Below are 14,886 nucleotides of genomic sequence, written 5' to 3'. Positions count from 1 at the left end.
AAAAATAAAAGTAAAAAATGCTTGTCTATCATGACTTGCAAAAATGTTCATTAACCAGTTTCTGACGTAGTAACACACACACACACACACACAAACAAAGCGCGGCTCTCCAATTTCTGCTAAACAGCGAATTCACTAATGCTACCGGACCGGTGTGTGGCTGTAATTAGCTTGACTTCACGCTAAACACGAACTTTGAATCACTCGAATTCCAGCGGCGACGTTCGAGCTTCAACACCGCATTAAGTCATTTGAGCCGCGGTGAGTAGTTTACATACGGACAATTGCCATGGCTAAAGCGCTAATTGTCAATTGCCGCGTTTCTGGTTACAATGTGCAAAGTGCATACATGTTGCCCCGAAGACATTCAAATGATCCATCAAAGTGGTTAATTACACGCGCACGCCTCTCTGTTAAGCATATTTACTCACAACAATGATGCAGCCCAATTGCAACTGTTCATATGAATATGTATGTATGTGTGTGTGTGTTTGCATTGGTTCGCATTATCAGCTCTGATTTGCGGTGGAAGCGGCGCTGCTGCGGCGTTTTGACGCCATTGGAGGCACGTTCGTGCGGTCATCAAATATCCACATAAATTCGTGCAGATAAGCGGTTTTATATTCAAACACACATACATACATACGTATGTACGTACGCCTGGTTTTCACACATATTTGTTTATTTGTTTGTTTGTTGATGGCTTTCGGCAATTTGTTTTTGTGTGCATTCTTACAAACTTGTAGTCACTCAAGTCGCAAATTCTTAACAAAATCACAAAAGTCTTAAAGTGCACTTCATTAGCTGCGAATGGAATTATGGCTTGACGCACAGTGGGGTGTTTTTTGAATTATTCATATTTTTGGCTTTTATTTCGTTTTTAAGAAAGTTTCTTTTAATACGAAATTAGTGATAGAAGATTCTTCTGAGAGCTTTTTTTATACCATGAAACAGAGATTTCATTACCTTCACATCTGGCTTTTTGGAAATTAGTCCAAAGTTATTCCTCTGGGAGCTTTTTTTATTAAAAGCTTATTTCACTATGAAACGGAGCTTTTAGTTTTTCACAACAGGTTTTAAGAATATCATTTTTGAAATGATATTTGACCAAGAAGATTGTTCTCAAAGTTTATTTTATTATTAAAAGATTATTCCATCCAGCAGTGCAGCTTTTTTTCAAGACGACTTTTGTAAAACTCTTTTTTTATTTTTTATCAACAACATATTCCATCTTCACAACTGGCTTTTAGAAATTAGGTCAAGGCTATTTCTCTGAGAGCATTTTTTATTGAAAGCTTATTCTGTTTTGAAAGCTTGGAGCTTTTACTATTTATAGATAACCAGTTTTTAAGAAAATAGCTTTAACAATGATATTAGTCCATGAAGATTATTCTCAGAAGTTTATTTTTTATTAAAATCGTATTTCATTCAGCAGCGGAGCTTTATTCCAAGACAGTTTTTTTTGAAAGTTTTATTTTATATCACAAGAATATTCATGAAATGGAGCTTTTATTACCTTCACAACCGGGAACCTTGGAAATTAATTCAAGGTTATTCCTCTACGAGCTTTTTTTATTAAAAGCTTATTCCACCCTGAAATAAAGCTTATAGTTTTTCATATCCGGGTTTTAAGAAAATCTCTTTTACAACAATAATAGTTCAAGAATGTCCTTTCCAAAGTTTTTTTTTTTTTATAAAAAGCTTATTCCATCATGAAGCGGAGCTTTTTCTACGTTTAAAACCAGGAGTAATTCAAATATTTCAAGAAATTAGTCCATGACTACTTTTTTCGGTGTTAATTTATTAATATTATTCTCATCCCTAAATCAAGCTTTTACAAAGTTTACAAAAAGCTTTGAAAGAAGTCACACTTTCAGAAAAATCCCACAATATTCTTCTGAGCGTTGTAATTATTATTAAAAGTATATTATATTTGAGGGAGCTATCACGTTCAAATGAAAAAGCTTTTTAGGACTACAGAGAAATTTATCAAAGTAGTCTCTCTTGAGAGTATGACAGATGCTAATCTGTCATCATCATCTCTTTTATGCCATTCTTATAGTCCAAAAATTACTTAATATCCGAAAAGCATAAGATCTCAAAAGCTTTAAAGCTCTTTGCAAAAATCTTAATTAATTTCATATTTTTGGTTCTTAAGCTCTATTATTTACCATCTCGTTTTTGACGTAACTCTCTCACAAAAGCCAACTTCGTCACACTGTTAAAGCGCATGCACACGCCTGCTTGGCACGCTTTTGCGCCGCGGCAGTGCAAATTTTTAATGCACACACGAATACAATGGCACACTGGCTTACGACTTAACTTTTCGTTGCGCTAAACTGCACGGTTGCATTGTTGCATTTTGGTTTGTGTTGCTGCCGCTCTATTGACAAGCTGGCATGTTGTTGCGTTTTATTTGCATTTGATTTGATTTTATGGCGCGCCAGGGCATTTCGGCACACGAATAACGCGACACAGGAGACCACTTGCTGGGCTGCCAGCTAACATTGTCCGCGCCGCGTCACACTTCACCACCTGCTGCAACGACAACAGCAACTGAGGCAGTGACAACGACATTTGTTTGTATAGGCCTGTATTCAAGTCATATGACCGGGGATTGGCTGACGCTCACGCAAAATGCATACAAAGCACACGCATCGCTAAAATCCTGCCAATGCCAATCGCCACAATTCGCCACATTAAATGCGAACTCAGCCAGGCGATAACTAAATGCAGCACAAACTGGGTTGGCAGCCACCTCCCGCGCGGCCCTCGCCGTTGCACTTTGAGTGCTGTCGTCTGCTCCTTTGCTCCGCGGCTAAACGAGTTTATTTTGTCAGCGCCTACGAGTAGCCGCCATAATCCAGTATTGCAGTGTGTGGAGTGTGCGCATTATTTGTTTTGTGGTAAGATCAGCATGCGAGACGCTGGCGGCCACCAAATGGTGCGCTTTGTGTGCTCCGGTGGAACACGCGTACAATTTCCCTTGCTAAATAAATATTTTAGTTGGTAATTTTTTACACGCGTCCGCGTTAATAAAAAAAACATATTACAGCCGCCGCCTCTGCGTGCGACAGTGTTAACGGCTTCTTAAATTTCGCACTTTTGCAAGAAGTTCAAGAAAATGCGGAATTTTACGACGGAAAAATATTTAAATCCAGTTCCAAGTACAATATTCTCTCACTCACATACCTATATTTCCGTACTTAAGTAATGAATAGGTACGTGGAACTCGTGTTGCGTCATTAAACACGTCAAATAGTTATATTTAAATTTAATAACAAGTTATTGCTCATCGTAATTCTAGTAAGCTGAAGATATTCATAGTTAATTGTTAAACTCCTGCCCAGTCATTGCCTGGTACTCCCTGGTCAGTGTCCGCATTGTGGAGTGCCTCTTTAGCAACGCGCTAATGTCCTTGGAAGTTGCTATGAAGTGTGTAAATAAATTCTTAAACTTAATGATAGGCTCTACAAGCATAGTACTACATGCGTGACAACAAGTGCAATTAAGCGCAGCAAAAAGCTGTCACACATCGTCTAGATATTAATAGAATAGTTTAGCATAGTGGCATTAGGTTAATGTGCCTGCATGAGGACTGGTCGGTTGAGACACAGTTGATGATAAGGAGGTCGCAAATGAAAGCTTTGAGAAATGAACGCGCATATAAAATTGAGTAGCGATCAGCGACTACAGAACCAGTATCTGGGTGAACCTAGCACTAAAATTGATTAAGCACAGTTTCTACCATCTCGATATCATAAGATTTTCCATGAACATAGTGCTTTGATGCTTAATTCTCCAATATTGAGCAGTAAGTTTGGCAAAGAATATTTCTCTATATCCGAGGTTATCCGATTATTGCTAACATCTTCCACATAACCTACCTTTGGAATGTTCCAAGATGTTTCGAAGCAGATCTAATTAGATATTTTTATGAAAGTTTATTTTTTGTTCATTGAGAGAGATCACATTTTGAAGATGTGATAAGGCGGCTTAAGCCCCTAAGTCTACTCTTTCAAAGATTACTCAATCCTAAAACGAAAATGTAACTATTATTGCGAACCTGCTAATCCAAGAAAGGTTTTCTAATTTTTTGAGAACTTATTAAAACAAGATTTACTAGTACTATGTGGAATAAATTCAGAGTCAGGATGATGTTCAGGGTCCGATGTTCCTTTGAATCAAGGTGATTAAGAAATTTCAATAATAATCTCATTATCTACCGTAAATTAGTTTGAGGAGTGTTATAGAGATTGCTGGTAGAAGTATTCTTAAGAAGTTAGGTGGGTTTCATAGGTTGAAAACAAGGGTATTTTTTCATATTTGTTTTAATATATACCATCAAAATTCCGAAAATTCAGCCGTCACACTTCATCTCCCATAATGTGTCTCAAAAAAGTTCTTGCGGTGGACATCATAACTCATTATTGGTTGATCTAAAAACAAGAAACCAAAAATCTTTCGATAGTAAATGGATAAATCTAGTTCATCAACGAAGGAAAAAAGAAAAAAAAATATTTTTGACAGATTTTTAACCAAAAAACTCACTTTTTTATTTTTTTGAGATATTATATCTGACGTGGCCTAAAAGGCGGAACTTCCAAAAGGTATCTTAGAATTATCCTTTGATTGATTAGATATTTTTGGATAATATTTTAAACGTATTGTACGATTTTATAAGATAAAAAATTCCAAATTTCGTGTTTCTGAAATCCACCTAACCTCTTAAGATCACGCAGTTAGGTTCTGATGAGTTCTTAACCTGTACTTTGGATGCTTAAAAGCTTGCAGTATAGGCGTATAGGCAAGCATTTTCTTAGCCCCGAGGGTTCTATTTGGATCAGTTTTCATCATATTGATAGTTTGATCGTATTCAAGATAATCTATTATTTAAGATAACATATCCAATTGGTTTTTAGAATTCGCTGATATTGGGCCTAACCATTGAATCCGCAGCGGATTCTTTCTGGGACAATCATTGATTTCGTCGATAAACTGCTTTACTACAAAGTGACCTTTATTGACAAATTTGATAAAGTGTCTGTGCATTGTTCAAAAAAAAAAATTAGAACTGACGTAAAAATAATTTTAATTCGCCTGAGGCTCTTTGAGAAAATTCTTCCGCTATTTCGAGTGGGCAACATCTTTATTTATTTTGGTTAGTCTGTTTTTGGCTCTTGTCTCTAAAATATCCATTTAAAATATAGTTCAGTCATCATTAGGCCCATTATTCTACTTCTAACTTCTACTGTTCCTAAAAAGTTGTTTGAGGAGATGACAGAAGTAAGATATGAACAACGACGTCATTAAGTATCTCTTGTCATTGTTGCCTATGTACTACTACCAGATTGTAGACGATTTTAGATATAGGCTATGTTCTATCATCAAATATATAGTTTTAAGTTTGTGATGGGGTCTGATAAGATCTAATCAGTCAATAGCAATATGGATCAACCACAAAAAAATTTCGTTTCGTGACAATATTTTATTATTAATAAATAACCAATCAATCAAAATTATGAAAACGCTGCATAATTAAATATCAGGAAATGATCGTATCAACCACACTTATAACTTTGATATAATACATTTATGCTACACCCGGCAAAGACTGCGTGAACTACACGCAAATAGGTTTATTTATAGCTTGTACGTGATTTTATTACAGCAATTAGTATGTCCGATCCATTATTTTATACTCCATTAGGTCGTAAACGCCTTTCGTGGGTGCGTCTTGCCATTGTCATTTACATAAGTGCATAAAAATATGTATGTATAGACCCGCTTAGGCCCAACGCACCGTTTATGGCTATTAACAACGATCAATCTATTTTTATTATCGCCGATTTTTAAGGTGTTGCAACACTCACGGCGTCGTCGTCGTCGCCGCACGGTCATGCAACTCCTCTGCATTTCATTCAATTGCTACGTCAAAATCATTCATCAGTCCAGCGCTTTGTCTGCATGTTAGCACACACACAAAACATAACAACAACAATAATAATAATAAATAAATAAATTGAATGACAACCCACGCAACGGCGATTGGATTCTTACGCTCTTATATACAGATGTTTGTTTTTTGTTTTTATTCGTTGTTGTTTGCTGGCTGTCTTTGCTTTTCTACTTCCTTCTGCGCTGCGATATCATCGATATCATCGATTCTAAGTGGATATAGACACTATAATGTGACGATCGCACGAGTGTCAGCGCATAATTTTATGTCATTCTCGGGTGTCCCCTTGCTCCACTTGTTTTCATAATTTCCACATTGGAATTTTCGCTGGAGCATGTACGTGCATATTTGCATATTTAGAGGTTTGTGAATATGCCTGCTTACATACATACCGATGTATATGAGAGCTTTGTAGGCATTTGCGGCACTCCTTGAATATTAAACAATCGATGCATCTTGATGACGATCAAAATGATTACAGCGATTGGTGCACAGTGTGGTGTGCGGTGGAGCGCTGCTCTGCATGTTGTTCGTTCTAAGTAGTGCGCTTGAAGCGTGTGTTCACAGCAGATGTTCTGGAATTATTACTTTTTTTATTTTTATTTTTTGCTTTTGTTGTTTTTGTTAATAGTTTTTTTTTACTTTTTTATGGTATTTATTTTTTATGATTCTTTTAAATAATTTTTTCTAATTTAAATTTTTTTTTTATTTTTTTTTTAATTTTTTTTTATTTTTTTTTAATTTTTTTATTGCTTTTTTTTGCTTTTATTTGTGCTTTTCTTTCAAATTTAACGCTTTCATCCACTTTTTACCATTATTTGTTGTTGTTGCCAACATTATGTCGCACTACAGTGATAAAATCACTAACAAACTCTATTTGTACTCAAATTGTTCTAAATTGTTTTTATTATTGTTTTGTTTGTTGTTGTTGTTTTTGTAATAAAAATTAGACTCAACATCTCTTTGAGCGTTAATAAATTTTTGTCACGTATATTATGTACTAAACACACAAATACAAATAATAGTCAAACAAGTGAGCACCCTTCCGTCAGCAAATTCACCGCCGCCGATAGTTGAAACGAAAATATTACGCTTCACAACAACAACAATAAAAAAAAACAATAACAACGCATCAAAAATAATACCCACAACGCATACATACAGACCGGCAACCAATAATAAAAATAATGAGAATTCTTTCTTTTCAATTTGTATCTTCTATTTTCGCTGATTCATTGTCAATTTGTTGCACGCGACGTGACACGAAAGTGTTTTGTGCGCCTTTCAACTCACTCACTCACTGACTGACTGACGACTATTATTTATTTGAAGTTTAAAAATAGGTGTCCCAAGCATGCATTCCACAGACGTTGTCCCTGCTTTCCACTGTATGTGATGTTGCGCCTGCTTGCAACTCCTTTTTAACCGTTGACATGCTTGGCTGGCCAAAAGCGGCCCAGACAGTGGCGATAATTTCGTTTATTTGCATTATTTTATTTATTAATTTATTTTTTATTTGGCGGCGTTGACAAAACATGAGTCGAAATATGCACAGAGGCGCTCGATTGGCGAAAATATACATACAGACAGACATAATATGTTTGTATATATGCTGATAATTTGCATACGCCACAGCGGCTATCTCAAAACGTATTTATTGAATTCTATTCTATGAATACTTAAAAGCTCTCCCGCTAGCATGTCGAGCGTATTTAGTCTAAATGGAAATTTAATTACGTTTATACTTAGTATAAGCTTGAGAAAATTTAAAAAATATATTTATAAATATATATAGTATATCAAAAGTGCTTTGTTTACTTTGCACTGACTGACAATTAAGAGATAACGAATTTTTGTCGTTCAACAAATACATATATACATATATACATATGAACATATTGATGTTCCCGCATATGTAGCTCTATAGGCTTGTGCACTGCTATTTCACCACGAATTCCGTAATTATTATTAATAAAAACAAAAAAAAAATTAAACAAAGGGAAATTAAAATAAAAAAATTAAATTATATATAAAAATACGCTGGCAGTTAAATAAGTCCATAAAATTTAAGAAATGTCTTACTTTTCTACATAAGCGGTTAATTTGTGTAGCGTATACAATCATGTTCCCAGAAAACATAAAAAATCATTATTCTGTATAAATAAATGAATTCAGTCAATAAAATGTTGCTGTGTCACATTTTGAAGTGATCACCCAAATATCGACTGTATCTTGATATTAAACGATTAATTTTTTCTTACACAAATCAGATAACTAAATACGTGCAATTATTTATTTGAATATTGGCTTTTAGCGCTAGATTAGAATAGAAAAAAATAGATTTTTCAAACGTTTTATATTCTCTCACACAATGCACTAATGTTCAAGTTTGTATTTGCCTATCTTATAACCTAAACTATTTTTTAGACCAAGTTAAATCCAAAACCCAACCTTTGATACCAAAATTTGTAGAATTTTTCATTGGTTAACTTACAAAATAATAAGTTTAATAGCAAAGCAAAGAACCATATGACTGCTTTGTCCTCCTTAGTATTCCTTATATAAGAATTGATCCATATTACCAGTGATTCGAACTAATCAGTGTCGACTTTAAAACGATCATATTGATCTTCGAACTATAATTTATGAAAACATTTGTTAAGACCCATAGACCAAGTTATGTTCCCAGCTCATTTTTGTTAACATTAACAATTTTATACAAATAAATTATATTAAACTGTCAAGACTATCTTCCTTTATTATCATATTAAAAATTAACCGACTGTCCAACAAAAAATTATATAAATTTTACAAAAGAAACGTAGTCCCAAAAAACACAAGAGATTATGGAAATTTTCAATGAGATTGTGAACACTAAGAAATTTCAGCAAATGTAACATAAAAAAAAATTATTACGATGACCTCTTCGTACCATATGGAACAACAGTTAATATATTGCATACGAAATGTCAGCTATAACTCTTTTGATAACATGGGTTCAGTTGAAGGTTTTAGCATCTGTATTATTCATTGAACCAGAAAACAAACTGATCTATATTTCTATTAAATATGATCTTCACACTTCTTTCTTCCTAATTTCATACACAAAAAGAGTTAAGCGTTTCGACAATAGAATCGACTAGTATTTCTATTTTTATTCACATTTGTGGGTTTTTATACTTGAAAAGAAGACAAATATTACTGACTTATATTTGATACTCAATTAATGAGCCTTTGGTTCGATCCGGTTTCTGACTTTACAAATTGCGAACTTTTGGAATAAAGGTTTCCCTACTCTGAAATGATGTTGGAAGGAAAACTCTACAGAAATATTTTTACTTAATATGTGGTATTGTAGTTAGTGGGAATACTTTCTTATTAGAAGCGGTACTATCTATACCTAATTTATGGGTTTGTTTAATGTTGTCTTATAAGACTTAAGGAGATACTCGACGATTTTGTCTAAAAACAATTCGAAAAATTAACAGAATTTACTTTTAATAAAGTGTTACTGGGTTCTCATAGAACTATAGGATTTCCTAGAACATTAGATATTCCTAAAACACTAGATGTTCCTAGAACACTAGATATTCCTAGAACATTAGATGTTCCTAAAACATTAGATGTTCCTAGAACCCTAGATGTTCCTAGAACACTAGATATTCCTAGAACACTAGATGTTCCTAGAACACTAGATATTCCTAGAACTTTAGATGTTCCTTGAAAACTAGATGTTCCTAGAACACAAGGTGTTCCTAGAACATTCGATTTTTTCAAAACTCAATAAGTTCACTATAAAAATTATGCTATGCATTTTTGTTATCGTAATTTGAAAAAAATTATTGAAATTATTTGATTTCGAATCTATGTATGTAGATCTGAACTAATAATAAACCTTTCTGTTTAATTTGATCATCCAAAATGTATATGTAAATCTCAAAACTATAAAATTATTATTTTAATGACATTTACTTATATATAAACCAAATTTAATGGAAAATTTATGGTTTCGGCACGTACTAATCGGATATCGAATTTCGGTTACGGTTTCGGTAATGCACCATTTTCGTTCGAACACGCACGAAGATAAGGAATATTCTTATTCTTCTTTACTACTATATTCGTGATATGCGTGTATGTATGTAAATTCGCGTTTACCACAAGCACGTCAGCTGTTTTACAAATTTTTGTGTGAATATATCGCGTCTCTATTAAGTGTTGTCTATAATTGCTAAGTAATTAAGGAGACAACAAGCGAAATATACTAACATTTCTACGTATGATTACTAATTCGACATATTATTGCAGACTTCCGTTCGCTGACGTGATTAACGTAATTAAAAAGAGTTTGTTTTACAATTAGAAAACAAAACAAGTAAACAGACTATAATTAAAAAAATTAAGGCACACAAACACATACAAATATGGCTATCGAAAAAGCTACACTCACTGAGAAGAACAACGTAGCAGTTTACAATGCGACCACAGCGCCGAAGAAACCCAAGCGGCGTGATAAGTCTGACTTGGGTCCGGATTTTGTGGCGCCCGATGGCGGTTGGGGTTGGGTGGTTTGCGTCGCAGCTGGTCTGAGTAATGTAAGTGTCAAAGTTTTGTGATTTTCATTGAGTACATAAATGAATAATAATGCAACTTTTTTATGCCTCCGGTAGTTCTCACTTTTCCCGCCGCTGCAACAGTTTGGTTTGATCTACAGACAGCGTATGGCCGATTTGGGCTTCACAGCAAAAGAAACAACAACAATTATTAATGTTGTAATGAGTCTTTCATCCGTAGTGGGTAAGTGGAAAAATAAACTTTGTAGACTCAAGTTCTCAACTTCTCGCATTTCTAGGAATTGTCAATGGTGCCATGTTTCGTCGCTTCACATTCCGTCAAGTGGCCATTACCGGTAATATTTTAGCATTTATGGGTATTTTACTAACTGCTTGGGCCACAACATTTTGGCAATATATATTGTGTCTGTCGATGCTTTATGGTAAGTAGTCCTCATTTTACAACAAAGTTAAATAGCGAACTCAAGCATTTTTTACCAATCTTCCTTATATAAAGGTTGCGGTTTAGGTCTCAGCATGGCTGCCGTATCGTTAGCGGTGAATACATACTTTAAAAATCGTCGTCGACGCGCTACCGGCTTTACCTGGACCATCACCGGTTTGGGACCCATCATCTTTCCACATGTTTCAACGATTTTGTTAGTGCTCTATGGCGCACAGGGTACAATACTGATCTTCGCTGCGGTTACGCTTAATGCCTTTATCTGTGCCTTGACATTGCAACCAGTTTTATGGCATACGAAGAAACCCAAGGCAGTCACCGATGAAACGGCAAATGACGCTGAAAAACCACTGGCACCCGTAAACGAAGAGGACGAATATAAATGCAAATATTGTCAATATAAGGCACAACCGAAGCGTAGCATCTTCGCGTCGCAATATCTCTTTAATGAGGATGATTTGGAAACACCCGGCTATGAGATCACCGAACCCGGCACACCGATGATGGCACGCGCCAACGACGGTTGGTTCGGCTCGAAGCTGTCGCTCGCAGCGGAGATGAGTCCAACACGCCTGCGTCGTAAGGTTATGCGACAAGCTTCGATCAAAGCGCATGCTATAGCCGATGCAGATCAGAACGACGACTCACGCTTGAATAAACCGAATTACTTTAATCGCATGCACGAAGATTACGAACGTTATACGAGCAAGACTAGCGTCTATTCGAAATCGGAAGAGTTTCACTGCACATGCGCCGAGGAGAAGGCGCTAATGCAAAAGATTTCCGATGAGGAATTGAAACGTGAGCAGGAGCGTCTAAAGGCCGAAGAGGAGGCCGAAGAGTTGGCTAAAAGTAAAATGACTTTCGCACAGAAAGTGGTGAAATTTTTCGATTTGGATTTAATGCGCGACTTCACCTTTGTAAATTTGGTCTTGGGCATGACCATTATGATGTTTGCCGAAATGAATTTCTCCGTGCTGACACCCTTTATATTGAATGAATACGGTTTCAATAACAAACAGATTTCCCTGGCCATGTCTGCGCTGGGCGGCATGGATATTTGTGTGCGCTTCTTGGCGCCGTTCGCACTCGAAAAGGTCAAGCTAGATAATCGTGTATTGTTCGCTTTCGGCATTATTGCCATCGCCATTGGACGCATGTTTGTCGCCTTGTCCAGTTCGTATTATGTTGTATTGACATTTTTCCTACTCATCGGTTTTGGTAAAGCTTTCCGCACCATCTTCTCGCCGCTCATCATACCGTCGTATGTGCCATTGAAGCGTTTGCCGGCTGCGTCTGGTTTGCAACTGGTTTTCAATACCATATTCTCCTTGGCCGCAGGCCCTGTACTAGGTAAGTGTGCGCAATCTATTTCTAATTCAATTTTTTTAATGTCACAGTGCATCAGTGTAGTAGTTGCGGGTATATAATTGGGACTACATTTTTATTTTATTTATTAATTAATTTATTTTTTATTTTAATTTTTAATGTATTTTATTTATTACTTAATTTATTTTTTATTTTAATATATTTCATATTTTATTATATTTATTAATTAATTTATTTCATATTTTATTTTATTTTATTTTATTTCATTTCATTTCATTTCATTTTATTTTATTTTATTTTATTTTATTTTATTTTATTTTATTTTATTTTATTTTATTTTATTTTATTTTATTTTATTTTATTTTATTTTATTTTATTTTATTTTATTTTATTTTATTTTATTTTATTTTATTTTATTTTATTTTATTTTATTTTATTTTATTTTATTTTATTTTATTTTATTTTATTTTATTTTATTTTATTTTATTTTATTTTATTTTATTTTATTTTATTTTATTTTATTTTATTTTATTTTATTTTATTTTATTTAATTTAATTTAATTTAATTTAATTTAATTTAATTTAATTTAATTTAATTTAATTTAATTTAATTTAATTTTATTTAATTTTATTTTATTTTATTTTATTTAATTTTATTTTATTTAATTTTATTTTATTTTATTTTAATTTATTTTATTTATTTTTTATTTAATTTAATTTTATTTAATTTTTTTTTATTTTTTATTTTATTTTATTTTATTTTATTTTATTTAATTTAATTTAATTTATTTTTTATTTTATATTTTTTTTATTTTATTTAATTTTATTTAATTTAAATTTATTCAATTTTATTTAATTCAATTTAATTTAATTTTATTTTTTTATTTTTTATTTTATTTTATTTTATTTTATTTTATTTTATTTAATTTAATTTAATTTAATTTAATTTAATTTATTTTTTATTTTATTTTTTTATTTTATTTTATTTTATTTTATTTTATTTTATTTTATTTTATTTTGTTTTATTTTATTTTATTTTATTTTATTTTATTTTATTTTGTTTTATTTTATTTTATTTTATTTTATTTTATTTTATTTTATTTTATTCTATTTTATTTTATTTTATTTTATTTTATTTTATTTTATTTATTATTTTATTTTATTTTATTTTAAAAATATTTTATTTATTATTTTATTTTATTTTATTTAATTTTATTTTATTTTATTTTATTTTATTTATTATTTTATTTTATTTTATTTTATTTTATTTAATTTTATTTAATTTAAATTTATTCAATTTTATTTAATTCAATTTAATTTAATTTTATTTTTTTATTTTTTATTTTATTTTATTTTATTTTATTTTATTTAATTTAATTTAATTTAATTTAATTTAATTTAATTTATTTTTTATTTTATTTTTTTATTTTATTTTATTTTATTTTATTTTATTTTATTTTATTTTATTTTGTTTTATTTTATTTTATTTTATTTTATTTTATTTTGTTTTATTTTATTTAATTTTATTTTATTTTATTTTATTTTATTTATTATTTTATTTTATTTTATTTTATTTTATTTTTATTTTATTTTATTTTATTTTATTTAAATTTAATATTTGTCTTACCTCTTTACAGGCACAATTACGGACGCAACCAGTTACACAATCACCATTCACGTGCTCAATGTGTTAACTGCTGTGGCTTTATTACTTTGGACCATTGAGTCGGTGGTGCGACGCATGTTGGGCAAGAAGGGCAAAATTGCAATGGAAGGTTAAAGGTTCTGGTTTCAAAATTTTACACAACTTTGTAGACGTGGTTGTTGCTTTTTTTGTTATAATTTTTGTTTTTATTTTTGAAAGGATGCTGAGTCAATGCCCAGTAAATTTTTATGCTTAAGTTCCACATTAGGTTGTTTGTACAATAAGCAAAGTGCCTATACTTAAGCATGTGATTGTTTGTGTGTGTATGTGTGAATTCAGTTTAATATTTGGTGTATGTACTTGTAATCCACAACTGCTTTAGGTGTGGAGATATTGCTTTCAGATATATATTTTTTTAGTGCTACTACTCAAGCCCTACTTAAACACACACATTCTACTACTTTCTATGAGTTACATACCTAAAAAACAAAAACTAATGTTTAGTGAAAGTCCTGCTACTTGCATTTTTAAACTTCCATAATTTAAGTCAATTAAGATTTTATTAATTAGTACGCTTAGTTTTTAAATACTAGCAATAAGTAAGTGTATTTTAAAATATTGTTATCGAAAATAGTTATTTTTAAATTTATGTTTAGAAAAAAGAAACCATTTATGTATAATTTTAAGTCTGTACTATACATAGACAAAACGAAAATAAATTATTTTTATACAATTTCAAATTGAACATTTTATTATTCTTAATTGTTGACATTTTCCGTAAGTGCGTGAAACTTGTGGGTGGGTGCTCAGTACAATACAATCTGTGCTTAATTCTGCATAAATACTCAGAATTTATTCTCTCAACATTATCGCTTTTAAAGAAAAATATTTGTCATCTCAGTGTAACAGTCGGACTGAAAAGTCCGTATCGTTTTAA

At 31.9% G+C, this 14,886-nt stretch overlaps 1 protein-coding gene across 4 annotated transcripts in view; it reads left to right on the top strand.

The window, feature by feature from the left end:
• Positions 1 to 14,402, top strand: part of LOC105218141 (uncharacterized) — a 33,990-nt gene extending 19,588 nt beyond the window's left edge. For all 4 annotated transcript variants that reach the window (XM_054231745.1, XM_011193524.3, XM_054231744.1 and 1 more), the window contains exons 2-6: positions 10,268 to 10,554; positions 10,630 to 10,756; positions 10,812 to 10,955; positions 11,030 to 12,328; positions 13,942 to 14,402. In XM_054231745.1, coding sequence (XP_054087720.1) covers positions 10,384 to 10,554; positions 10,630 to 10,756; positions 10,812 to 10,955; positions 11,030 to 12,328; positions 13,942 to 14,084 — 1,884 coding nt within the window. In that variant the 5' untranslated portion in view covers positions 10,268 to 10,383 and the 3' untranslated portion in view covers positions 14,085 to 14,402. The remainder of the gene's footprint in view (positions 1 to 10,267; positions 10,555 to 10,629; positions 10,757 to 10,811; positions 10,956 to 11,029; positions 12,329 to 13,941) is intronic.
• Positions 14,403 to 14,886: the final 484 nt, after the last annotated feature.

The sequence above is a fragment of the Zeugodacus cucurbitae genome, chromosome 5 (assembly GCF_028554725.1).
Source record: "Zeugodacus cucurbitae isolate PBARC_wt_2022May chromosome 5, idZeuCucr1.2, whole genome shotgun sequence".
In the NCBI taxonomy this organism is placed as follows: Eukaryota; Metazoa; Arthropoda; class Insecta; order Diptera; family Tephritidae; genus Zeugodacus; species Zeugodacus cucurbitae.
The sequence above is the reverse complement of the archived record's forward strand: the minus strand, read 5'-3'. Positions and strand labels throughout refer to the sequence as shown.